This window comes from Bombina bombina, chromosome 4 (assembly GCF_027579735.1).
Source record: "Bombina bombina isolate aBomBom1 chromosome 4, aBomBom1.pri, whole genome shotgun sequence".
Taxonomy (NCBI): domain Eukaryota; kingdom Metazoa; phylum Chordata; class Amphibia; order Anura; family Bombinatoridae; genus Bombina; species Bombina bombina.
In genome coordinates, this window is record NC_069502.1 from 107,653,702 (window position 1) to 107,680,833 (window position 27,132).

At 40.3% G+C, this 27,132-nt stretch overlaps 1 protein-coding gene across 1 annotated transcript in view; it reads left to right on the forward strand.

Annotated features, from left to right (window-relative positions):
- Window positions 1-27,132, forward strand: part of LOC128655961 (cytochrome P450 2K6) — a 132,473-nt gene that overhangs the window by 60,432 nt on the left and 44,909 nt on the right. Inside the window, exons 4-7 of the mRNA XM_053709571.1 lie at window positions 2,383-2,532; window positions 3,351-3,511; window positions 7,340-7,516; window positions 15,494-15,632. Of these exons, the coding sequence (XP_053565546.1) occupies window positions 2,383-2,532; window positions 3,351-3,511; window positions 7,340-7,516; window positions 15,494-15,632 (627 nt within the window). The remainder of the gene's footprint in view (window positions 1-2,382; window positions 2,533-3,350; window positions 3,512-7,339; window positions 7,517-15,493; window positions 15,633-27,132) is intronic.

Below are 27,132 nucleotides of genomic sequence, written 5' to 3' on the forward strand. Positions count from 1 at the left end.
GCATTGGACTTTGGATAGGGGTGGTTCCTTCCTTTGGTAGGGGCTTTAGAGTTCTCCTCACTATCCGGATTCTCTGGATATGCATCTATTCCCTTTGTCTGGCTTTTTGGCCAGTTGGGGTGTTTATTTTAAGGGTATGGTTGCCTGAACTATTGGGTGCCCGGACCTGTTTTTCTCCCTGAGACTTCCACTTTTTGGGGCTTTGCTCCTTTTTCCTTTCTCAGTTTTGGGTTGTTTTGGATCTCAGGGCTGGTCAGGGTGTTCCACAGTAGTGGGAACTTGGGCTATGTCCTTGCTCCATCTACCTGACCGGGTCAGGGTTGGCCTGGTTTTCCGAGTATTTATTACTCTTACAACAGAGTAACCCATGTCATCTAGGGGTTTCGCTGTGTGGCTTGCTCCTCAAGGGTTGTGGGTTTATACCCAGCTGCTGGCGTTTTATTTACAATTTCTGGTGCGCCTTAGGGTTGCATTCCCCTGGTCAGTTTGCCAGTGTGGCCGTGGATTCTCTGCTTTGCAGGCGAATGTGTTGGCTGTGCCTCTTTTAACAATCCTGTTAGCTCAGGATGCTAGGGCATAGATCTAGCCATCTTATGAACCTTTAAGACTTAGGTTAGATTCCTATATGGCAAACTACTTGTAGGGGGGTCCTTTTCTAGGACATTTGCGTTGAAAATTTTCTTCCCAATTAGCCGGTGGCTTCGGGCCTTGAGGACAGTTGTTGCCCTTCCGACATCTTCCCCTTTTCTTTAGGGGATAGTCTCCTTCCTATGGAGGTAGAGTCCTTTCTTGGGGCTTCTCCTGGTCGGGAAGTGGAGGGTGGAATTGGTGACTCCAAGTCAGACTGTGGGGCCTTGTTTTGATAGGTCCTTAGGTCTATGGCGTTGGGTTGTACTGGTACTCTGTGGGGATGGCTGTACCATCTTTACGCTCGTTCCTGTACCAATTTCGGGATTCTTTGTTTCCCCTGTATGGATCCCTGTGGCTGGGTTGGTCCAGCTGGGTGGGAGTCTGCAGGTCAGGATGTCCGAATGTCAGAGTGGTCTAAGGGTCGCAGTTTCCTCTGGATGTGTGAGCTTGTTGGGTCTATCCTGATAGCTCAGTCTGCTAGGAATTTTTTTTTCCTTTCTTCTTGCTCCTTTTGACAGGAGAGGGTTTACTCTTCCTTCGAGTTTTGAGGGTATACTCTCCTTCTTGGGGGGCTTCGATGGAGGCTTTGTGTTCCCCCTTTTAGGGACATGTGAGTAGGTCTGGCGGCTTAGGTTGCCTGGAGCATGCCCTCTGTTGAGGGGCTGTTTTGTGTGGTCTGTTTCTTGAAGACTGCTTCTTCCCTCTGTGTCATCCTGTTATGGACTCCGTGTTCTCAAACTTGTGTTTTTTCCTGGGTCTTTTACACGCTTTTCACGGTCGAATACTTTGGTATTCTATGGACAGGCACTGGGAGGACTTTGCCTCTTTAGCTACGTTCCATGCTTGCAGGTTGTTGGGGAGATGTATTTTCTGTCTCTGTGCCCGGTATTATCCCGGGTTTCGCTTGGATAGGCGTGGCCTCCTTCCTGTTTGGGTCCATTTGGGTCTCTGTGAGCTTGGCCCACTCTTGGAGGTGTTCTTTTTTGTATTAAGGGACTTTTCTGTTTCCTCGGTTCTCCTTTGCCTTGTCCCCTTGGGGGATTTCACTGGTATCCCCTTCATTTGTGAGGGGTGAGTGGTGGGGGACTGTCTGTTGGGCGACAGTGTCTCTTGGTGGACTGTTGGCTCAGACGACTCCGTTTTGCGGTCACTAGTTTGGCTCTGGACGTGCTGCGAGTCAGTGTCATTGGGGCTTTTCCTTTAAAAAGCTTTCTCGGCTTCGGACGAAGCAGGATTGTTTATTGGGTAGAGGTTCAGGCCTTGTGCCCTCAGTATGGGCTGCCTATTATACCCTCCCGTCTTGGCATTCAGTGTCCTCTATAGCTTGGGTATTGTTTTCCCAAAAGTAATGAATGCAGCTGTGGACTCCTTCCATTTAAGAAGAAAAACATAAATTATGCTTACCTGATAATTTCCTTTTCTTCTGATGGAAAGAGTTCACAGCTCTCCACCCGTAATTTTATATGGGGCGTCCTTATATTCTTCTGGCACCTTTTCACCCTGATATTTCTTTTACTTTTCCTTGGCAGAATGACTGGGGGACGAGGGGAGTGGGAGGAGTATGTAAGCCTTTGGCTAGGGTGTCTTTGCCTCCTCCTGGTGGGCAGGTTCTTATTTCCCAAAAGTAATGAATGCAGCTGTGGACTCTTTCCATCAGAAGAAAAGGAAATTATCAGGTAAGCATAATTTATGTTTTTAGTTACAAATATCCTTTATTTCTCTTCATAGCCTAATCTTTCTATTTCTCTTAAGGTGTGATTTTTGCTAATGGAGAGAACTGGAAGGTAATGAGGAGATTTGCTCTTACAACTTTACGTGATTTTGGAATGGGAAAAAGAACATTAGAAGATAAAATTAATGAAGAATGTGACTTTTTGGCACAAAAACTTGAATTCTTCAAGGGTTAGTGTTTATTTGTACTATATTTTTTGTTATGAATAATACATTTTGTATAAGTTTATAGACACATTTTTATTTATTTTTTTGCATTTCATCAACCTCTGTGTTAATTCTTTATCCATCTCTAACGTGTCCCATTGACTGTTTTTGTTTATACCACCAAGGTAGAGATTCCCCAGCTGGCTAGCTAAAGGGCAATATGCCTCATCTTCCTCGTCCTATAAGAGATTTATTTATTGTAAGCTAGTTGTCTTTGGGAGATATTTTTAATCAGAAGTCGTACAGCTCATCCCACTGAGTAAAATTTAGTGATTGTTCCCACAGCTGTGAAGTGATTGTCAACAGAAGACAGCATCAAAGAGGTCACAGGTCACTGTGCAATAACTTTGCTGATATCAATCAATTGCACATAGATTTAGTTCTTAATTTTTAAAGGCATTTAACAAACTTTCATTTTAATAACAAATGTTGCTGTTTTTAACATATACAGAGCAGTCCATGAGATATAGAATTTGAATGACCCTTATGATAACAAGATCTGTTCTGTCTGCAAGCTGAATCTATATTTATGGGATGCGGTTTCAAAGAGCAAATTCAACTATGTATTTTGCAAAAAGAAACCTAAATGAACAATTTATTATACATTGTATACGCTGTCGCTGGAATAAGTCATGGGGAACACATTAAGGCAAAAACAATTTTACAGTGAACTGTCCCTTTAATATGAAGTTTTTTTAACCTATTAAAAAAGTAATTCTGACATTATGGCATTATGTTCAGCCAAACTTTGATGCTTTATATCTTTTCTGTCTTCATTCCAGGAAAACCATTTGAAAACACAATGATCATAAATGGTGCTATAGCCAACATTATTGTTTCCATATTACTTGGTCATCGCTTTGATTATGAAGATCCAAAATTTTTAAGGTTAATGAGCATCATAAATGAAAATATAAGGGTTTTGGCAAGTCCATCAGTTATGGTAATGTATAGTTTTAATCTTATTTAGAAAAAATAATTTATTTTTGTTGTAGTCACCATATGAAAGATTTGTTGATCAAAGGTTTAGCTTTTAATTAGGATAACGATTTTTATGCTAAAGTTCAGTGCAGAAAAGAAAGCAAATGAAATAAACATATTTAAAATATTATGGACCAGATTACATGTGGAGCGCAAAATTGCGCTTTCCCAAGCGCATTATTTGCACTCCAATTGTAATACCAGCACACGTCTTTGTGCACTGGTATTAGAAGTGGGACGCAACTTTGGGCTCAATAGAACCCGCTTCCATAGGCTCCAATGGGAGCCTCATTCTCATGCCATGAGACACGGCATAAGAACCTAGCACAGCGAAGGGGGTAAGATGGACAGCAGATTTTAAATATATATATGTATATGCTTATTTATTTACTCACTTGTAAAGGTTGCGATAAACTATATGTTGGTCGCACTTAACGTGCCCTAAGAGATAGGGTATTGCAACATTTATGAGACATCAACAAAACATTTTAGACAGGAACATGGATATAGAGATAGCCTTTTACAAGTACAGGGAATAGATCATATTCCTAAACACAGAAGGGGGGGAGACAGAGAACGACTCTTAGACCAAAAAGAGGGTTTTTTTTATTTTCAAACTACAGACCAAACACCCAGGTTGTTTAAAATTCTGTTATGTATGTTAATTTGTTCTATTGAAAAAAAAACGTAAATTAGGTTTGATTTATCTCTGTCTTTCATTTCCATATAGACAGTTGAGATCATTGTTTAGTATTTTAGTGTGTTTTTGTAGATATCATATGGGATTTTACTTTTTTTCTAATCTTTTTTTCTTGACTGCTTTACATATATCATGTCATTCTTTAGGTGTAATATACAAAAGAACATATATTTACAAGGATAACATGAATCTTGATGTAAATGTGATCTTATGTAAAAGCAAGCCATAATTGTTGAGTAGATATCTCTTTAAGAATTAATTACAAAGATGTCCTTCCTGGACTCATTGGGCGCCATGTACTAAGCTTCGAAGTGACCGTCCGTCTGTATTTCCGCGTCAAAATTCACTCACGATCTGCTTCTCGTATGTACCAATCTGCGATCTGGTCGAAAAACCACTATTTTCATCAGCGATCGTAATTTTACGCAACTGATCGTTCCGAAGCCTTTTTCCACTTACTACATGTTCGATCGCACGTAAATTCGCTGTAATCGGAAATTATGAATGTTACAACTAATCTGTCCGCTCCAACTTTCACTGTAACTTCACGTGATTTGCTTCGCGACCATTTAGGTAGCGAATACAATAGAAAACTATAGGGCGTATCAACCTGACGCCAGGTAGAAGTACTTAAGTGAAAGGACTAGACTACTATTGTAGCATTATTGGTTTTTGGATCACTGAATGAAGATGGAGACACTTTTACACATGTTTCTTTTCCGATTAATTCAATTACGAGGAAGAAGGGCTATACAGGCACCGGTTGACAACTTGCAAAGAAGGAGAGGTAGAAGAATCAGAGTCCCTAGAGTTTTCCTTCCACGTATGGGTTTGGAAAGCATTTCTGATCGAGAGATTATCCAGAGATTCCGTTTGGACAGAGAAGCTATTATGGAACTTTACTATGAAATAGCAGAATACCTGGAACCTATGACAGCGCGTTCACAAGCCATACCCGGACTATTAAAACTGTTGGCAGCCTTACACTTTTTTGCCACCGGTTCATTCTAAGCTGTGTCTAGCGTTATAATTGGCATCAGCCAGTCTGCTTTTTCGAGGCACCTAACCAAAGTTATTGATGCTTTGATGGTCGTCTTTCCAAGGTACGTGTGCCTTCCAGCGACTCCAGAAGAGTGGCAATCTGTGAAGTCTAATTTTTATAGAATGGCCGGAATGCCCAATGTACTTGGAGCCATCGATTGCACTCTTTCGCGCCGAACGAAGCTTCAAAGTTATCAATAATCCGATTGTCTTCGACACACAATAGACGCAAAATTTTACGGCTTGGTTTTTAGTACATTCATGTAACGAAGTGCCATCCGCATGGTGCGAATGCCGGTGGGTTATTTCGATATGGTCTGTGCGAAAAAATTGATGCCTTAGTACATGGCACCCATTAGCTTTAAATAGCAGTCTGAACTTAGGTTTGAAACATGCCAGTGACAAAGGGCTAGGGGTAGGCTTGAAACATGTATGGCACTTGGATTTACATTGCTTTTATGGCTTCTGTATTTTAACCATTTTTCTACAATAAAGGATTTTCTACATTTTACACCTAAGAATTCAATTTCATTGTGTTGGAGGTGCGGATATATTTGAAATATATATATATATATATATATAATACATATATACACACAGTTTCCCATAGACCTCAATGTACAGGCACTTTTCTGTGCCGTTTTTTTTTTTTCACCCCACACCTGCCAACTTTAACCCCTAAAAACTACTTTGTGCAGTTATTTTTTTTTTTTTTTTTAAAAATGCTACTTTTTAAAAAAAAATTAAAATAAAACTACAATATGCTTTATTTTCTGGGCAATTGGGGGATATTTTGAAAAAGAACCAGAGTTCTGCATAACTCATGTTAAAGTGATTGATTAGCTTTGTTGCTCCTTTGGTAAGAAATGTGTGGTTTCTAAAGCTTTTCTATGAGTGTTGGTGTTCTGTGAATGTTTAAGATTCTGAGCAGGCGGACAGACATCGCCGGAAATCAACCCGATCGAGTATGATCGGGTTGACACCCCCCTGCTGGCTGCCCATGGGCCGCGAGTCTGCAGGGGGCGGCGTTGCACCAGCAGTTCTTGTGACCTGCTGGTGCAATGCTGAATACGGCGAGTTTATTGCTCGCCGTATTCAGCGAGGTCTGTCGGACCGACATACCTTGATAAATAGAAGCCAAAGGGACAGTCTACACCAGAATATTTATTGTTTTAAAAGATAGATAATCCCTTTATTACCCATTCTCCAGTTTTGCATAACCAACACAGTTATATTAATATACTTTTTACCTCTGTGATTACCTTGTATCTAACCATCTTCTGACAGCCCCCTGATCACATGACTTTTTATTTATTGTCTATTGACTTGCATTTTAGCCAATTAGTGCTGTGTTGTACTGACTCTTAAATAACTCCAAGGGCATGAGCACAATGTTATCTATATGGCACACATGAACTAGCAGTCTCCTGTTGTGAAAAGCAAATAGAAAAGCATGTGATAAGAGGTTGTCTGTAGTGGCTTAGAAACAGGCAGACATTTAGAGGTTTAAATGTTATAAAGAATATAATAACAATGTTGGTTGTGCAAAGCTGGGGATTGGGTAGTATAGGCTATCTTTTTTTAAACAATAACAATGTTAGTGTTGACTGTCCCTTTAATTAAATTGAGAAAAAAAAATATTTTACAAAAAGAGCAATCCTAGAATAAGGAATTATGATGTTAAATGAAAGGGTAGTGGATTCCAGAGTACTTTCAATAAAGGTGTTAACTAAGGAAAAATGCTCTAGTGAATTCAGGAGCAACTGGGATATGCATAAAGCTATCCTAATAAATAATTAACCATTGAGAAGGAAATATAGATATATTTGATGGGCCTTTTGGTTCTCATTTGTCTACAACATCTATGTCTTTGTAGGTGAATGATCTTCCAACATGACCATTTGAGGCAGAAGACTTTACTCATGTACTTTACTATATATAAAATCTATTATCTTGTAGCCCAATAAAATAAAGTGATTTGTAATGGTTTATCTTTTAGAATTTAATAACACATTTAAACAATCCCTTTTCTTTTCTTTTTTTTTTTAGTTATATAACACATTTCCATCTTTGATGCACTGGTTGCCAGGAAATCACCATAAAATTCATAGCAATGTAGCAGAGTTTCAAAGATTTATTAGAGAGACATTTACAGATTACAGGGACAAATTGGATATAAATGACCAAAGGAATTTGATTGACGTGTTTCTGGTCAAGCAAAAAGAGGTATTATATAATTACATCTTTATTTTTAATGTGCATAAAAGTAATTTGTTTTTTTGTGCTAGTAATTTGGTATTGATATTTTGTTCTTCATTTCTTTTAAAATTTCTCACTGAAGATTCATATCTCCCTGTAATTATGACCTACATTGACTTTTGTATAGTTCTTTAGTAAAGGATAATCAATAAATATAGGGGTAGATTTATCATAGTGCGAGCGGACATGATACAATGTAGCGTATCATGTCCGCTGCACATCAATAAATGCCGACAGCATACGCTGTTGGCATTTATCTTTGCACCAGGTTTTTCTAGTCACTTTGTAACTTATGACCAAAACAAGTATGTGCTATGTTCTCCACAGAAAATGTTGCCAGCAAGGAGGCTTTATGAAATAGCCTGGTAAAGACATTATAATATTTTCTGCTATCCAAGACACAAAATAATTGCATAATTTAACTTAAATATATATAATAATCTGTGCAATAAAACTTAAAAAAAATTATAATAGCTAATTTATCTTAATATTGACTTAAATTGTAGCCGGTTGGTCAGTAAAATCATCTGGGTGATGCTCCCATGAAAAACGTCATGAGGAGAACACTGGTGTGCATAGTATTTCAGTATTTTATAGTTGTGTGAAATGTCTTTCAAAGGGATTTTCAAATTTAAGGACAGTTCTCACGTAGCTTTCTTCCTGTGACTTTGTACCATGGAAATCCATCCAAAAAGTATCAGTATTTCAGTCTAATAGAAAACACTGTGCTGCCCATTTTCACACAACATACAGTATTAAAACATATGAAATCATCAATAACAAAAAAATACACCTTGTACAATAATTCACAAGTGGCGTTTGTGCAGGCAAAATCAATATAATATATCTTACTTAATATAAATTAGATACACGTCTAAATATATAGCATGTATGCATTTATGTTTCATTGAGTTTGTATAATTTGCTTGTTGTCCTTGCTCAAAAGCAATAAGTGTTTAGTGACATTTTAAGAGTTGTTTGTCAGTTATTAAAGGGTGATTCTAGAATACAATTGCACAGCCTTATTACACAAGGGACATATATATATCTATATCTGTATATATATTGCATCAACTTTACGTAACAGAAGATATATGCCATTGATCTGGCTTGCACAAGCGCTACAGATATTTTATTGTTATTTAATGGACAAAGTGTATTTTAATGATTATTGAAATGTTTTATTTCGATCTTTGTTGAATAATTGCAAAAAAAATAGATTTATTACAATTTTATTAATGAATAATTATTGCACAAATGAATTAGTGTTAGATAAATAGATTTAATGTAATAACTACTTTGAATCAAAGAGGAACCAATATAATATTGTGCATGTGGTTGGTTGGTTGGTTTGTTTTTTGTTTTTTTAAATGCAACATATCTTTCTAATGACACGGTGAGTCCAAGGATCATCTCTAATTACTATTGGGAATATCACTCCTGGCCAGCAGGAAGAGGCAAAGAGCACCACAGCAAAACTGTTAAAGGGCCACTGTAAGTAAATATTTTCTATGCCTGTTACTAACTAACTACCCCAAATACGCTTTTTATCAATAGCATTTCATTAACATATCTCTACCGTATATCAGAAATCTTGTCTGCAAATTTAATTGTTTTCCAAACCCACTCCGTGGGTATCCTTTGCTCTGTACCAATCCGTTTACAATACCTAGGTTTCAAAATGGCGCTTTAAACACAAAGTTATTGGTTTAAGTATTTTGAACATGCAGTGCTGAAAATAGTGGGCAGGATAACGTGACATCATCGGCGAATAAAAGATATAACTTTTAGAACGTTATGAAACTTTGTTTTGGAGAAAATATAGGTCAGTAGGTTTTAATTAATGTTTATTAACTTTAATATGTTAGTTGTTTAGCTTAAAAATTATAACAGAAAGTAATCCTTTAAGTGTCATCTCCCTTCCCTCAAACCCCAGTCATTCTCTTTGCCTGCGTTGCAAGGAGGTAGTAAAGTTTAGGTGTCTGAAAGAAAATTTCTTCAATCAAGAGTTTATTATTTTAAAGCATAGCAGGTTTGCCCTGATCTTTTCTGGGGTTTAGCAGTAGTCCACATCAGTCTCTTCAGTAGAGCAGTGGTGGCTTTTAAGCAATTGGGAACTTGTTCGGTATAATCCCCACTGCACCTCTCAATCAGTTATTGCTGCCCTAACTTGAAAGCCTAAGTAAGATTATTCAGTCTTTCTACCTTCCACAGGTCCATGTAAGGGAGGAAGCCCTCTCAAACCAGGTGAGCTATCCTGCTGCCGGGCAGATTTACATTGAGGTAAGTGCTAATTTTAATTTTCTCAAAGAAGAAGGGATATCCTGGCACATTAACAGTTAATTCTGTTTGGGACTTTAAGACAATCATCCTATTATGGGTAAATGGGTTATTGTGTGGCAGTTTGTGCAGGCACTGGGGACGAGGATTTTCGGAGCAAGGCTGCAACTCTGATGGAGTAGGAATATTTTATTGAGGCTCAGTCAATGTTTTGGTGTCTGGTGTATTCCTGACAGGGTGAAGTCTTTGGTGTGTTTTTTGTTGTACTTGTATATCTCCCGGTGACTTTTTTCCTTGAAAGGCAGTTAATGGCAGCCGGGAGGTTCAGTTCTCTGAAGAGGCAAGGGTAGAATATTCGTTGCGGTTTTGCTCTTCAGAGGACGGTGTCAATGATCTCTTGAGAGCCGGCTGGTGCAGCTGTAGTGGGAGTCCGGATCGCTAACTGCTATTGATCCCGGCAGCCAGCAGGACAGGTAGGCACCTCTGCAGAGCTTGCTGAGGTGTAGAGGTTGCCTGATTTTTCTGTAGAACCGCTGCTCTGCTGTTAAAAAAATAAAGTGTCAGTTTTAAATTTAAAGGAACAGTAACATATTTTTTTTTTCCCATTGCTTGGGGGTTTTCTTTTTAGGTAAAGATGGACCAAGAGGCCCTGCAAGATGTTACTTGTAGTTTGTGTTTTGATGCTAATGTGGAACCACCAATCCCTTTTTGTTCCTCAATGTATTGAGAGAACATTACATTACAGGGATAGACTTTTTTGATAACGAGCCATCATTATCTAAATCGGAGGTTGTTCAGGAGTCTCCTGTTCAAGACATGCCGCAGCTTTCTCCTCGTGTCCCAAACCTTATCGTCCACACATGCAGTACCCTGCGTTTCCTCTCACACTCCAGTTGGAGTTACTTTGCAAGACATTGCTACCCACATATCCTCTGCGGTAACTGATCCACTGTCTGCCTTTCCCATGTTGCTGGGGAAGAGCAAGAGGAAAGGTAAAGAATCAGTGAGTAAGGTTTCTGTCGTGGCTATTCCGAATGTTCCCTCTCAGAAGTCTGAAGAGGAAGGTAGTTCGGTAGCATCTGAGGGTGAAGTCTCAGACAGTGTAATTCCTTCTGCTGATGCTGAAGTTGTATTCTTCCGGTTTTAGCTAGAACACCTCCGATTGTTACTTAAGGAGGTTTTGGCCACCCTGGACGACTCTGACATGATTGTTGTATCAATCCTTAGAAGTCAAATAAGCTAAACAAATACTTTAACGTTCCTTCTGTAGTGGAGGTTTTTCCGGTACCAGACTGGGCTACAGAGATTATTGCACAGGAATGGGATAGACTTGGTATCCCGTTTTCTCCATCCCCAATTTTTAAGAAGATCTTTCCAATAGCTGGCTCTATAAAGGAGTCTTGGCAAATGGTCCCCAAGGTAGAAAGGGCAATTTCCACCTTGGCTAAGAGAACCACTATCCCCATAGAGGATAGCTGTTCTTTTAAGGATCCTATTGGTAAGAAGTTGGAAGGATTACTTAAAAAGATGTACGTACACCAGGGTTTACAATGGCAACCTGCGGTGTGTATTGCTACCCTCATCAGCGCATTATCTGACTCTATTCAGACAGATACTCCTCTTGATGAGATCCAAGACAAGATCAAGGATCTTAAGTTGGCCAATTCCTTTATCACATATGCTCCCTTACAAGTCATAAAATTGGGAGCAAATATTCTGGCTTTGCTGTTCTGGCTCATAGGGCCTTATGGTTAAAATCCTGGTCTGCAGATGTGTCTAAGCTCTTGGCAATTCCTTACAAGGGTAAGACCTTGTTTGGGCCGGTGTTGGCTGAAATCATTTCAGATATTACAATTACAAGCAATACAAGAAGCCCGTTAGTGACTCAATATCAGCATGAAGGGTCTGCCCCTGGTCCGGGAGCAGATCTTGTTGGGGCAGTCTTTCTCTCTTTGCTCAAGCCTGGGTTCAGGATGTTCCGGATCCCTGGGCAGTGGACATCGTGTCCCAGGGATTCAAGCTGGAATTCAAGGCTTTTCCTCGCAGGGGCAGGTTCCTTCTCTCAAGGTTATCTGTAGACCAGATAAAGAGAGAGGCATTCTTACATTGTGTACGTGATCTATCCAACCTGGGAGTGATAGTTCCTGTTCCAATGCAGGAACAGGGCCTGGTATTCTATTCCAATCTGTTTGTAGTTCCCAAAAAAGAGGGAACCTTCAGACCAATTCTAGACCTCAAGAGTCTAAACAAGTTTCTCTGAGTACCCTCCTTCAAGATGGAAACTATTTGTTCCATTCTTCCCTTGATTCAAGAGGGTCAATTCATAACAACAGTATATTTAAAAGATGCATACCAGAACATTCCCATTCACAGGGACCATCACAAGTTTCTAAGGTTCGCGATATTTAGACAAACACTTCCAGTTTGTGGCCCTTCCATTCGGCCCTGCCACAGTTACAAGGATTTTCTCAAAGGTTCTGGGAGCGCTGTTGGCGGTGCTTCGGCTGTGGGGTATTGCAGTGGCACCTTATCTGGATGACATTCTGGTTCAGACGCCTTCCTTTCATCAAGCAAACTCCCACACGGAGATGTTTTTATCTTTTCTGCGTTCTTACGGTTGGAAGGTGAATTTGGGAAAGAGTTCTTAATTCCAGCTACATGGGTGGTGTTCTTGGGAACCATAATAGATTCTCAATCAATGCACATTTTTCTGACAGTGGTCAGAAAGACAAAGATTCTCAACTCTTGTCTTGCCCTTCAGTCTTCTCTTCGACCATCAGTGGCCCAATGTATGGAGGTAATTGGCCTGATGGTGTCTGCCATGGACATTTAATAATTTTATATAATAATTTAAGATAATTTTATTTTAAATTTTATACACTTGCTATCGTGATACATTTGGGGATACTCTATATCCTGTTTGATAACTTTTCTGTTTGCTGAGAAGCACCAGCTTGTGGCTATTGCACCTGGAGGTGCTTTGAAATATGTAAGTGTGCCTACTTCTCATATACACCTATTATTGTATAAAACTGTGCTGGGCTATGTTGACTCTGTATCCCCTCCTCTAGGAACATTGTGGACCCCACAGGCGAGGAGTTATCCCTAGATATCTGGCTTTGATTATTCAGTTTGCTGGGAAATTGTAAGGTTCCAGACTGCTTTTTTGCACCCTAGGGTGCAATCTGTTTGTTAGTATATTTCTTACAATTCTATCTTTACCCGGGTTTTGTGATATTAGGCCATTGGGTGCCTCTGTGTTCTTCTTTTTTATGGACATCATTCCGTTTGCTGGGTTCCATCTCAGACCTCTGCAGTTATGCATGCTCAGTCAATGGAACGAGGATTATGCAGATCTGTCTCCACGATTAAAACTGGATCAGGTGACAAGAGATTCTCTTCCATGGTGGTTGTCTCAGGAACATCTCTCCCCGGGTACCTGCTTCTGCAGGCCTACCTTGGTGATTGTGACCATGGATGCAAGCCTGCTGGGATGGGGAGCAGTCTGGAGCTCGTTAAAGGCTTAGGGTCTATGGACTCAGGAGGAGTCAGGTCTCCCCATAAACATTCTTGAGCTGAGGGCAATTTTCAATGCTCTTCTAGCCTGGCCTCAGTTAGCTTCAGCCCGAACTTGGAGTTCCTTGGCCATGACAGATGTAACCAAGATTATTCAGTGGGCGGAGACCCACAACTGCTGCCTGTCTGCGATACACATCCCAGGAGTGGACAATAGGGAAGCAGATTTTCTGAGCAGACAGACTTTTCACCCAGGGGAGTGGGGAATTGATCCAGAAGTATTTTCCAGCTTGATCCTCAAATGGGGGCAGCCGAAGCTGGATCTCATGGCATCTCGTTACGGGTTGAGATCAAGGGATCCTTAGGCTGTACTGATAGATGCTCTGGCGGTTCCTTGGAATTTAAGTCTAGCATACCTGTTTCCTCCGTTCGCTCTCCTCCCTCGGGTCATTGCTTGAATCAAGCAGGAGAGGGCGTCAGTGATCCTCATTGCACCGGCGTGGCCTCAGAGGATCGGGTATGCAGACCTAGTGGAAATGTCCTCTCTCCCACCTTGGAGACTTCCACTGAGGAAAGAACTTTTACTTCAAGGGCCCTTCCATCATCCAAATCTCATTTCTCTGAAGTTGACTGCTTGGAGATTGAACGCTTAATTTTATCTAAGCGTGGGTTTTCTGAGTCAGTCATTGAGACCATGATTCAAGCTTGTAAGCCTGTTACCAGAAAAAATTTCTATAAGATATGGCGTAAATATCTGTATTGGTGTGAATCCAGAGGCTACTCTTGGAGTAGAGTTCGGATTCATAGGATTGTGTCTTTTCTCCAGGAGGGTCTGGAGAAGGGATTATCTGCTAGTACCTTGAAGGATCAAATTCCTGCCTTATCTATATTGTTGCATAAACGCCTGGCGGACGTGTCTGATGTGCAATCCTTCTGTCAGGCCTTGGTCAGAATCAGGCCTGTGTTCAAATCTGTTACTCCTCCCTGGAGTCTTAACCTTGTTCTTAAAGTTCTTCAGCAGGCCCCGTTTGAGCCTATGCATTCATTAGACATTAAGATGTTATCTTGGTAAGTTTTGTTTCTTGTTGCAATTTCTTCTGCTCGAAGAGTTTCTGAACTCTCGGCGTTGCAGTGGGAATCCCCTTACCTTGTTTTTCATTTGGATAAGGTAGTTCTGCATACTAAGTTAGGTTTCCTTTCCGAAGTGGTTTCAGATATGAATATTAACCAGGAAATCGTTGTTCCTTCCTTGTGTCCTAACCCTTCTTCTCATAAAGAGCGTTTACTGCACAATCTGGATGTGGTACGTGCATTGAAATACTATTTGCAGGCGACTAAGGATTTTCACCAGTCCTCTTCCTTGTTTGTACTTTTCTCTGGGAAACGCAAGGGTCAGAAAGCTATGGCTACATATCTTTCTCTGTGGCTGAGGAGTATAATTCGTTTGGCCTATGAAACTGCTGGACAACAGCCCCCTGAGAAAATCATGGCTCATTCCACGAGGTCTGTTTCCTCCTCCTGGGCATTCAAAAATCATGCTTCTATAGGACAGATTTGCAGGGCTGCAACTTTGTCCTCTCTACACACTTTTTTGAAATTCTATAAATGATACATTTGCCTCAGCTGAGGCTTCTTTTGGGAGAAAGGTTCTTCAAGCAGTGGTGCCTTCCATTTAGGTTCCCTGTCTTGTCCCTCCCTTATCATCTGTGTCCCAATAATCCCAATAGTAATTAAAGATGATCCGTGGACTCACCTTGTCTTTAGAAAGAAAACTATATGTATGGTTACCTAATACATTTATTTCTTGACACAGTGAGTCCACGGCCCGCCCTGTTTCATTCAGACAGTCCTTTTAATTTGTAAACCTCAGGCACCTCTCCACCTTGTGTTACTTCCTTTCTCTCCTTTTCCTTTGGTCGAATGACTGGGGTTTGAGGGAAGGGAGGTGATACTTATCTGCTTTGCTGTGGTGCTTTGCCTCCTGCCAGGAGTGATATTCCCAATAGTAATTAGAGATGATCCGTGGACTCACTGTGTCAAGAAATAAATACATTTATCAGGTAAACATAAATTTTGTTTTTGTAATTTTTTGTGTTTAAAATATTTTTAATCAAACCCTTTTTTTATTTTTTAAATTATACATTTCAGGAACAACCTACTGGGCAATATTTCCACAATGAAAATTTAGTGGGTCTTGTAGGAAATTTATTTGTTGCAGGAATGGAAACAACATCCACAACTCTTCGCTGGGGTTTGCTGATCATGATGAAATACCCTGAAATACAAAGTAAGAATTTTTTTTTTATCATATTTTTTATTTTATTATTTAAATTATGGTGGAGATAAAAGCATGAGATTAAAATCCTCCATTTCATAAGTAAGAGCAATATAATTATTACACAAGGAATTTGCACATCTAGGCAAGTATGTCCGCTTGCCTTACCTCAGATATAGCTAGTATACATTGTTACCAATGCACCAGAGGATTCTGGGTAGGATATGGAAAATAGATATGCAATATCTCAGGCCTTTTGCTTCTGACATGTGTTAAAACACACCTGTCCCCTATTTCTACTGTACTTACCCCAATAGGGGACTGCTGTGTTGTAACACAGTATCAGAAACAAAAAGCCTGAGATATTGCATATCTAATTTGCATAGCCTACCCAGAATCCTCTGGGGCATTGGTAAAAATTGATACAGGGTATTTCTGAGGTAAGACAAGCGGGGATACTTGCCTAGATGTGCAAATTGCCTGTGCAATAATTGTATTGCCTTTATTTTATTATATATTCATCAGAACACATAGAAACATAGAAACATAGATATTGACGGCAGATAAGAGCCATAGGCCCAGCAAGTCTGCCCGACCTTACCTAACAGTATAAACTTATCTAGTTCGTAGGATAGCCCTATGCTTGTCCCATGCATTTTTAAAGTCCCCCACAGTGTTTGTTGCTACTACCTCTTGAGGAAGTTTATTCCATAAATCAATCACTCTTTCTGTAAAGAAGTGCTTCCTCAAATTACTCCTGAATCTACTACCCTTTAGCTTGAGCTCATGACCCCTTGTTCTTGAATTTTCCATTTTATGTAAATGTTTATCTCTTAAAAGAATTCTAATCCATCAATAGTATGCAGTAATTTATATAATATCTTAAACCTAATGATACAGCATCCTCCTATATCTCTGTCCTTCACTTCAAATATTCTTCAACCAGGAAGTAATTTTCACTGAAAATCACTTACAACATCCACCACCCCCTGACCTAAAAATTGTAACTTAAAGCATTCCCTTATCAACACTACTGGTCAGTGATGCAACCTACATTAACCTATGTAACTCATTTCTCACCCTAGGTCCCTCCCTTGTCCTCAACTGTTCCCCTTGCACTTTTTTATATTAGTATGTAAGCTTTTAAGGCCAGCTGTCCTTATTCCACCTTTATGCAATGTGATCTACATCAGATGGCAATTCTCAGGCATGACTATTCATATAATTGTCCTTTTGTAAATTTCATGCAATTAATGTAATACTTCTGCAGAATATGTTGGTGCTTTATGAATAATTATAAAACTATCAAAAAGTGGGGTTCACATAAACCATAAACATGGCTAACAATTTTGCTTCCAGATAAACATTTATTGTTCTACATTTATTTGCAATTATATCAAATAAGTTAAGTAATGACTGAACATACCACCTCCTTTAAAAATATTATAAGGCACTTACCATTTAGAGGTGCATAACAATCATAAAACATGTTTAACAAGGAGAAATCCTTCTGAGTTGTGAGGTCTTCTGTATGTAGGTCTTCTACTTTAAGGGGTTCATTTATAACATCTGTTCTTCATGCTATAAAATAAATAAATAAAATAGTACCATAAAAAGATTTGAAGAGAGAATTTGACAGTACCCGATGGGTCATATCTTATTTACAATGGAAAATAGGTAAACAACAATATGGTCTTGTTCATCAGCTTTAACAAAAATGTATACAGCTGAGATGTTCAACACTTTCCTTCAAGTAAATATAAATTGTTATAGAAAACATTGTTAAGAAAATCAGTAGAAACATGCTCTTCTTCTTCTTAATATACACATAATATACAGATAACACATACATAATGGGTTAAGGTTGTAAATTTAATTTGGTCTTCTTTTGTTGACCTTGGCTTCAATCAGATCCTGGAAATGAATACAAGCAATATGTAGACTATCTATTACCATTTTCATAGTCTTTGTGCCAAAATTAAAACTCAATATTCCATTTCAGCATGGCCTTAAGCTCATGTAGTCGAATGGGGTTTCCAAACCTAGTTAAAAGAATTCCAGTTCCTAAAGACTTAAAAACTTCTGTTAGTTATGAGTGGAAATCTGGGATATGACTGGAATATTCTTCTTTACAATACACATTTTTGATTGTAAAGCTGTATTGCAAAACATAACAACCATATGCAAAGAAGTCCCACAACTAAGAAGCACAGACTGATAGTTTGAGCACTAGCTTGATTTCTCAAAAACAGAGCAGTAGATAGGAATAGATTTCCCCTGTATCAGCTACGGCTCCATTACTCTGTTGACTGCTCCTGTTACATCACGTAGTTATGGCTAGCCAGAAAGGACACAGAGGCAGTTATTGCACAGTATAAACCAACCAAGAGCTACTGAGGATATCCTGGGTAGTTAGTCTTCAAAAGTAAATACAGGAGCAAAGTATGGTGTACCTGTAATTAGCAAAATTTAGAGGCTAGAGATCAATCAGAAAAAATGTCGCAGCTAAGTAGCAGACAAACTTGAAGTCAAGAAATAGTCAAGGTTCAGTGCCAGGTATCAGGTGCCAGACAACAAAGCCAGGGAAAAAGCAGTCTCATGGTCAGAAACAAGCCCATAAGTCCAAGCCAGATATCAATGTCAGGTTGCAGACAATCTCAAAGTCAGATGAAAGCCAGGTATCAAAGCCAGGCATTAGGCAAAAGCAGATCAGGAAACATAGCTACAAGAGCGACATAAAGTAGAAACAATTGATACACAGAACCAGAAAAAAGAGCACACTATACAAATATAAATTAAATATTGTACAGATTACTAACGCCAAACCTGATGTAGGATAGAGAGTTGATCACACACCTTAAAGAAAAAGGCATTGGAATAGTGCTCCAAATACAGCTATGGTGGCCAGGCTACTCTGTGTTCGACATTAACTTATATATCAGCAAATACTAAAAGTTTCCTGGCAATTTTCCATTTAAATTGAGAGATATACTGCACTAGATCAGCATAATATGTTTGCATACAAAGTACCTGGTGAAAACCTATGGGCTTGCTTGTCTTAAATTCATCAGCCTGCCGAGAAATATCACACCTACCCTTGCATGGCTAGCCATCATGGAGTTCCGAAGAAATGGGGCTGAACCTGAGTTGCAAGCTGACTTCCAAAGAAAGTAATGAAGTCCTCTGGAATGTAGAATCTTTAAGGGAAGTGGGAATGTGACGAGGAGCACTCAGCACTGATGACAAAAATTTTAAGCAGAAAACTCAAATTATGCTGTTTTCAGTGTAATTGACATTGCATTTGTTTCTCGTCTCGCTAACGTCTTTTTATTCCAGTTAAATAAGCAAACTGCATGTTTTGAAACAGACTCACCAGCTTACATTGGGTAAGACAAAACAAAGACATAACATACTTGGATAATTCCAGGGACAATTGCAAGAAAACATCATACACACCTAAGGAACACTCCTGTTCAGCCCACTCGCCAAGTCTGCGAGAGTCGGTTTGCAATAGAAATATAAGGAACACTTTGAATTTTTACCTTTTGAGTATGATTTTAACTTTTGTTTTCAGAACTAACATTGTACATTAAGGGGTCGATTTATTAAGCAGCAGATGATGCTTTCTACTTGCAATGTTCGCCAGAAACATAAGTTAAGAAGCAGCGGCCATAAGACCGTTGCTCCTTAACGCGTCCACCACCTTTTAGGTGGTGGACTGCAATCATCCCGATCCGATACAATCAGGATGATTGACACCCCCTGCTAGTGGCCGATTGGCTGCAAATGTGTAGGGGAAGGCATTGCACAAGCATTTCACAAGAAATGCTTGTGCAATGTTAAATGCCGACAGCGTATACTGTCGGCATTTAGCGATGTCGGGCGGACATGATTCGCTACAGTTTTCATGTTTGTTTAAATTGCGCTCATATTACAAGTAGATCGTGATTTATGTTAGAATCATTATTGCGATCTCAGAGCTCTGGTTAACTGTTTCGCAAAACTAAAAAGTTGCCCAAAACACATAAAAAATACATTACAAAGTACAGTTACACTCATAATCACACTGTCTAATAAAAATGATTCAAAAAAATATTGTACAAAAAAGTTATAAGGGCTTAATGAAATGTGCTCTCAGGTGGTGAAAAAAAAAGGCAGGCAAAGGACTCTAACTTTGAGCTACATACATATACATCTCTAAAGATGAATGTGTGTGTGTGTGTGCGTATATATATATATATATATATATATATGTATATGTATGTATATATATATATATATATGTATTTATATGTGTATATATGTATTTACAGACATATAAACACATATGTTGTACACATATATTCACAAATATATAAGTGCATTGGAGCCCTGTGCAATTAAGTAGATGAAAAAATGTAATCTATTTATGCAATATTAATTTTTAATAAAGTGTTATAATGTATATTTACTTTAAATATTTCACATGCCAATGTTCTGCACATAGCAGAATATGTTCTATGTATTTTTAAATAGATATTCCTATATTTATCTGTAGATATGTATACCTATACCTATATATAATATATATATATATATATATATTCTTTCTAATGACACGATGAGTCCACAGATCATCTAATTACTAATGGGATAGAGCACCACAGCAAAACTGTTAAATATCACCTCCCTTTCCTCCCACCCCAGTCATTCTCTTTGCCTATGTAAGAGCAAGATTTTATTATTTTTTAAGTGGTGCAAGACTGTGCTGCTTTGTTCTAGGGTGTAGCAGTAGTCCATATCAGTCTCTTTAGTAGAGTAGTGGTGGCTTTAGAGCAATGAGAACTTGTGGGACATAATTCTCACTGCGCCTCCTATGTAGTTTATGCTGCCCTAATACTGAAAGCCTTTTCTCTTTCCTCAGGTCTATGGGAGGGAGAGGACCTCTCAAACCTAGTGTGCTGCCTTGCTGCCTGGCAGATCTTTGAGGTAAGTGCTGCTTTATTTTTTTTTTCTGAGAGAAAAATGGGGCACTTTATTTATTGGGACACAGAGTTTCCTCTATAGGTTGGGGGAACATATTCCATAAGGCAGTGTTCATTATAGCAGGCACTGGGGCTACTCATAACTGGGGCTGAGGAGTTTAAGGGCTCATACTTTGTGTGTTTTTTCACTTCTCCCGCCGGTTTGCCTGTTAGAGACTCTTACCGACCGGGAGATTATTTAAGGGGCTAATACTTTGTGTGGTTCTTTGTCCTGGCGGTTTGCCTGTAAGATACTTTTTACCGACCGGGAGATTATTTTTTTTAAGATGCCCAAGATGTGCGGGACTAGCTGAGGCGGTGATTACTGTTGCACGCCTTTTTTATCCTGGCTTCCGGATCTTAATTGTGTCTACGCAGTGACTAGTTTCAGACGCAGGGAAACGATTGCTAGAAGCTTCAGCCTACTCCGGACTGTTTTTTCACTGTAGAGGTGACGAGTCCAGATTCCTCTACTAAAAAAAAAAAAAAAAAAGGGAATTCCTACGGTGCAGCAGGGCAGGTAGGCACCTCAGCAGAGCTAAGCTGAGGTATGGAGGTTGTCTGCAGACTTTTTGTATCATTATCTGTTACCTTGCTGCAAAAGTAAAAAAGTTACATTTTAAAATTTAAAGAGACAGTAATGTTTTTTCTATTTTAATTTTTATTAAAACATTTAAGTTTTTATTGCTAATTTGATCCATTGTGAGTCAGAATGGACCAATAGGCCCTGCAAAATGTCACTTGTTCATTAAGTTCTGATACCAATGTGGAACCACCAATCCCCTTCTGTTCCTCATGTATTGAGAGAACTATAAATGATAGAAAGATACTTTTTTCTGAGCCAACATTTTCTAAGGCGGATGCTGTTCAGGAGTCTAATGACAATGTTCAGTATATGCCGCAGCTTTCTCCTCTAGCGTCCCAACTTCTACCACCCACACATGCAGTGCCCTGCGATTCCTCTCTTACTCCTCCTGGAGTTACATTGCAAGACATCGCTTCCCTCATGTCCTCATGCAGTGTCTGATGCGTTGTCTGCTTTTCCCATGTTGCAGGGAAAGCGCAAGAGGAAAATTAATCATTCAGTACGCGAGGTTACTGACGCAGTTGTTGCTATTTTGAATGCCCCCTCGCAGAAGCCTGAGGAGGAGGATACTTTGGTAGCATCTGAGGGTGAGATCTCAGATTCTGACAGTGTAATTCCTCCTGCTGATACTGAAGTTGTATCCTTCAGGTTTAAGCTAGAACACCTCCGTCTGTTACTCATGGAGGTTTTAGATACATTGGGCGACAGCGACACCATGGCTGCAGTTAATCCTAAGAAATCCAATAAGCTAAACAAATATTTTGATGTACCTTCCTTGGTGGAGGTTTTTACGGTACCAGATCGAGCTACTGAGATCATTGCTAAGGAATGAGATAGACCGCGTATCCCTTTTTCTGCAATCCCTATGTTTAAAAAGATGTTTCCCATAGCGGACTCTATTAAGGAGTCTTGGCAAACAGTACCCAAGGTGGAAGGAGTGATTTCCACTCTGGCCAAGAGAACTACTATCCCCATAGAGGATAGTTGTGCCTTTAAGGATCCTATGGACAAAAAATTAGAGGGGTTACTCAAGAAGATGTATGTACACCAGGGTTTACAATGACAACCTGCGATGTGCATTGCTACCATCACTTGTGCGGCGGCATATTGGTTTGATGCGTTGTCTGATGCTATTAGGACAGAAACTCCCTTTGATGAGATTCAGGATAGAATATTCAGGATAGAATAAAGGCCCTTAAGTTGTCTAATTCCTTTATTACGGATTCTTTCCTACAGGTTATCAAACTGGGAGCAAAGATTTCAGGTTTTGCTGTACTAGCCCGCAGAGCTTTAGGGTTAAAACCTTGGTCTGCGGACGTGTCATCTAAGTCTAAACTTTTAGCGATTCCTTACAAGGGAAAGACCTTGTTTGGACCAGGTTTGACGGAAATAATCTCTGATATTACGGGAGGAAAGGGTCATTTTCTCCCTCAGGATAAGAGAAACAAACAAAGGGACGTCAAAATAATTTTCGTTCCTTTCGAAATTTCAAGGGAAATACTTCCACTTCCTCTTCCAAGCAGGAGCAGTCCAAACCTTCCTGGAGACCCAATCAGTCTTGGAACAAGGGAAAACAATCCAAAAAGCCTACTATGGAATCAAAATCAGCATGAAGGGACTGCCCCCGATCTGGGACTGGATCTCGTGGGGGCAGACTTTCCTTCTTCACTCAGGCTTGGGTTCGAGATGTTCAGGATTCCTGGACGGTGGATATAGTGTCCCAGGGATACAAACTAGAGTTCAAGAATTTTCCTCCCAGGGGCAGGTTCCTGCTTTCAAGATTATCTGTAGCCCAGACAAAAAGAGAGGCATTCTTGCACTGTATACGGGACCTCTCCGACCTGGTAGTGATAGTTCCTGTCCCGATGCAGGAACGGGGTCTCGGGTTCTATTCCAATCTGTTTGTGGTTCCTAAAAAAGAGGGAACCTTCAGACCAATTTTAGACCTCAAGAGTCTAAACAAATTCCTCAGAGTGCCGTCCTTCAAGATGGAAACTATTTGTTCTATTCTTCCTTTGGTCCAAGAGGGTCAATTTATGACAACAGTGGATTTAAAGGACATGTACCTGCATGTTCCCATCCACAGGGATCATCACAAGTTTCTAAGGTTTGCATTTCTAGACAAACACTTTCAGTTCGTGGCTCTTCCTTTCGGCCTTGCCACAGCTCCCAGAATTTTCTCAAAGGTTCTGGGATCCCTGTTGACGGTGCTCTGATTATGGGGCATTGCAGTGGCGCCTTATCTGGACGACATCCTGGTCCAGGCGCCATCCTTTCAACAAGCAAGATCCCACACGGAAATGTTGTTATCTTTCCTGCGATCTCACGGATGGAAGGTAAATTTGGACAAGAGCTCCTTAGTTCCAAATACAAGGGTAACTTTCTTTGGAACCATAATAGATTCCTTATCAATGAAGATCTTTCTGACAGAAGTCAGGAAATCAAGGATTTTCGATTCTTGCCTAGCGCTTCAGTCCTCTCCTCGGTCATCAGTGGCTCTGTGCATGGAGGTAATCGGTCTGATGGTAGCGGCTATGGACATCATCTCGTTCGCCTGTTTCAACCTCAGACCTCTGCAGTTAAACATGCTCAGTCAGTGGAATGGAGATAATGCAGATCTGTCTCCGCGAATACAGCTGGAGCAGGAGACAAGGGATTCTCTTCTTTGGTGGTTGTCTCGGGATCATCTCTCCCAGGGAACCAGCTTTCACAGACCCTCTTTGTTGATTGTGACAACAGACGCCAGTCTTCTGGGATGGGGAGCAGTTTGGGGCTCATTAAAGGCGCAGGGAACTTGGACTTAGTCGGAGTCTGTTCTGCCCATAAACCTTCTGGAGCTGAGAGCAATCTTCAATGCTATTCTGGACTGGTTGGGGGAACATATTCCATAAGGCAGTGTTCATAGTAGGCACTGGGACTACTCATAACTAGGGCTGAGGAGTTTAAGGGCTCATACTTTGTGTGTTTTTTCACTTCTCCTGGCGGTTTGCCTGTTAGAGACTTTTACCGACTGGGAGATTATTTAAGGGGCTAATACTTTGTGTGGTTCTTTCTCCCGGCGGTTTGCCTGTAAAATACTTTTTACCGACCGGGAGATTATTTTTTTAAGATGCCCAAGATTTGCGGGACTAGCTGAGGCGGCGATTACTGTTGTACGCCTTTTTTATCCTGGCTTCCAGATCTTAATTGTGCCTACTCAGTGACTGGTTTCAGACGCAGGGAAACGATTGCTAGAAGCTTCAGCCTACTCCGGACTGTTTTTTCACTGTAGAGCTGACGAGTCCAGATTCCTCTACTAAAAAAAAAAAGGGAATTCCTCCGGTGCAGCAGGACAGGTAGGCACCTCAGCAGAGCTAAGCTGAGGTATGGAGGTTGTCTGCAGACTTTTTGTATCATTATCTGTTACCTTGCTGCAAAAGTAAAAAAGTTACATTTTAAAATTTAAAGAGACCGTAATGTTTTTTCTGTTTTAATTTTTATTAAAACATTTAAGTTTTTATTGCTAATTTGATCCATTGTGAGTCAGAATGGACCAAGAGGCCCTGCAAAATGTCACTTGTTCATTAAGTTCTGATGCCAATGTGGAACCACCAATCCCCTTCTGTTCCTCATGTATTGAGAGAACTTTAAATTATAGAGAGATAATTTTTTCTGAGCCAACATTTTCTAAGGCGGATGCTGTTCAGGAGTCTAATGACAATGTTCAGTATATGCCGCAGCTTTCTCCTCTAGCGTCCCAACTTCTACCACCCACACATGCAGTGCCCTGCAATTCCTCTCTAACTCCTCCTGGAGTTACGTTGCAAGACATCGCTTCCCTCATGTCCTCTGCAGTTTCTGATGCGTTGTCTGCTTTTCCCATGTTGCAGGGAAAGCGCAAGAGGGAAAATAATCATTCAGTAAGCGAGGTTACTGACGCAGTTGTTGCTATTTTGAATGCCCCCTCGCAGAAGCCTGAGGAGGAGGATACTTTGGTAGCATCTGAGGGTGAGATCTCAGATTCTGACAGTGTAATAACCTCCTGCTGATACTGAAGTTGTATCCTTCAGGTTTAAGCTAGAACACCTCCGTCTGTTACTCATGGAGGTTTTTGATACATTGGACGACAGCGACACCATGGCTGCAGTTAATCCTAAGAAATCCAGTAAGCTAATCAAATATTTTGATTTACCTTCCTTGGTGGAGGTTTTTCCTGTACCAGATCGAGCTACTGAGATCATTGCTAAGGAATGAGATAGACCGCGTATCCCTTTTTCTGCAATCCCTATATTTAAAAAGATGTTTCCCATAGCGGACTCTATTAAGGAGTCTTGGCAAACAGTGCCTAAGGTGGAAGGAGTGATTTCCACTCTGGCCAAGAGAACTACTATCCCCATAGAGGATAGTTGTGCCTTAAAGGATCCTATGGACAAAAAATTAGAGGGGTTACTCAAGAAGATGTATGTACACCAGGGTTTACAATGGCAACCTGCAGTGTGCATTGCTACCGTCACTTGGGTGGCGGCATATTGGTTTGATGCGTTGTCTGATGCTATTAGGACAGAAACTCCCCTTGATGAGATTCAGAATAGAATAAAGGCCCAAACTGGGAGCAAAGATTTCATGTTTTGCCGTACTAGCCCGCAGAGCTTTAGGATTAAAACCTTGGTCTGCGGACGTGTCATCTAAGTCTAAACTTTTAGCGATTCCTTACAAGGGAAAGACCTTGTTTGGACCGGATTTGACAGAAATAATCTCTGATATTACGGGAGGAAAGGGTCATTTTCTCCCTCAGGATAAGAGAAACAAACAACCATCATCTCCTCACACCTCATCCCTCCCTACAACTTTCCCATCCTACCCCTCACACCAAACTTCACAGAAGGAATATGTCATTAGATCAGCAACAGCTCACTAGTTCTCTCGAACCTCTCATCCATCTCCTCCTTTTCCTGCCCTGACCTATCTGCCACTATATTTCCACACTTACATCAGTCCTTGACAATCTGGCCCCTCCTACCATAGCTCAGAAACCACACACTCACCCTCAGCCCTGGCATACTCCTCTGACACGGTACCTAAGCAGATGTTCCCATACTGCTGAGTGGCACTGGAGAAAATCTTGGAGTTCAGCTGACTTTCTTCACTACAAGTTCATCTTGAACTCCTACTACTTTATCTTTACAAGCAACACTGCTTCTCTACTCTTATCTCCACTCTCTCTTCAAACCCAAAACGTCTGTTATCCACTTTCAGCACTCTTCTCCACTCGCCCCCACCTCCTAATACAACTTCTCCGTCAGCTCAAGATTTTGCCAGCCACTTCAATGACAAAATCAATTCCATCAGAAATGAAATAAGCTCTCAACATGCTTCCAGCCTCTCACCCCCTCAAAAGCTTGCAATTAACCAAAACCCACATAGCCATATATTTAGCTCTTTCGCCCCCTTGTTACTGAGGAAGTTGTTTCTGCACTTATACTGTGCTCTCACCTCACTACCTGTCCCCTCAACCCCATACCCTCACAGCTACTCCCCTCCCTCTATTCTACCCTTATCCCTATACTCAGACACATTTTCAACCTCTCCCTCAGCACTGGTATATTTTCCTCATCTCTAAAACATGCACTGGTCACACCTATCCTTAAAAAAACCCTTCTCTCGATCCAACCTCCCCATCCAACTACCGCATTTTTCCCTACTCCCTCTTGCCTAAAAGCTGCATGAAAAGCTAGTACATGCACGCCTATCCCACTCCCTCCTTAACCCACTGCAATCTGGATTTTTCCCCCCATCACTCCACAGAGACAGCAATCATTAAGGTTACCAATGACCTACTTACAGCAAAATCCAAAGGCCATTTCTCTCTGCTTATACTCCTTGATCTGAATGCAGCCTTTGATACAGTTGACAACCCTCTTTTGCTCCAAACCCTCCAATCCTT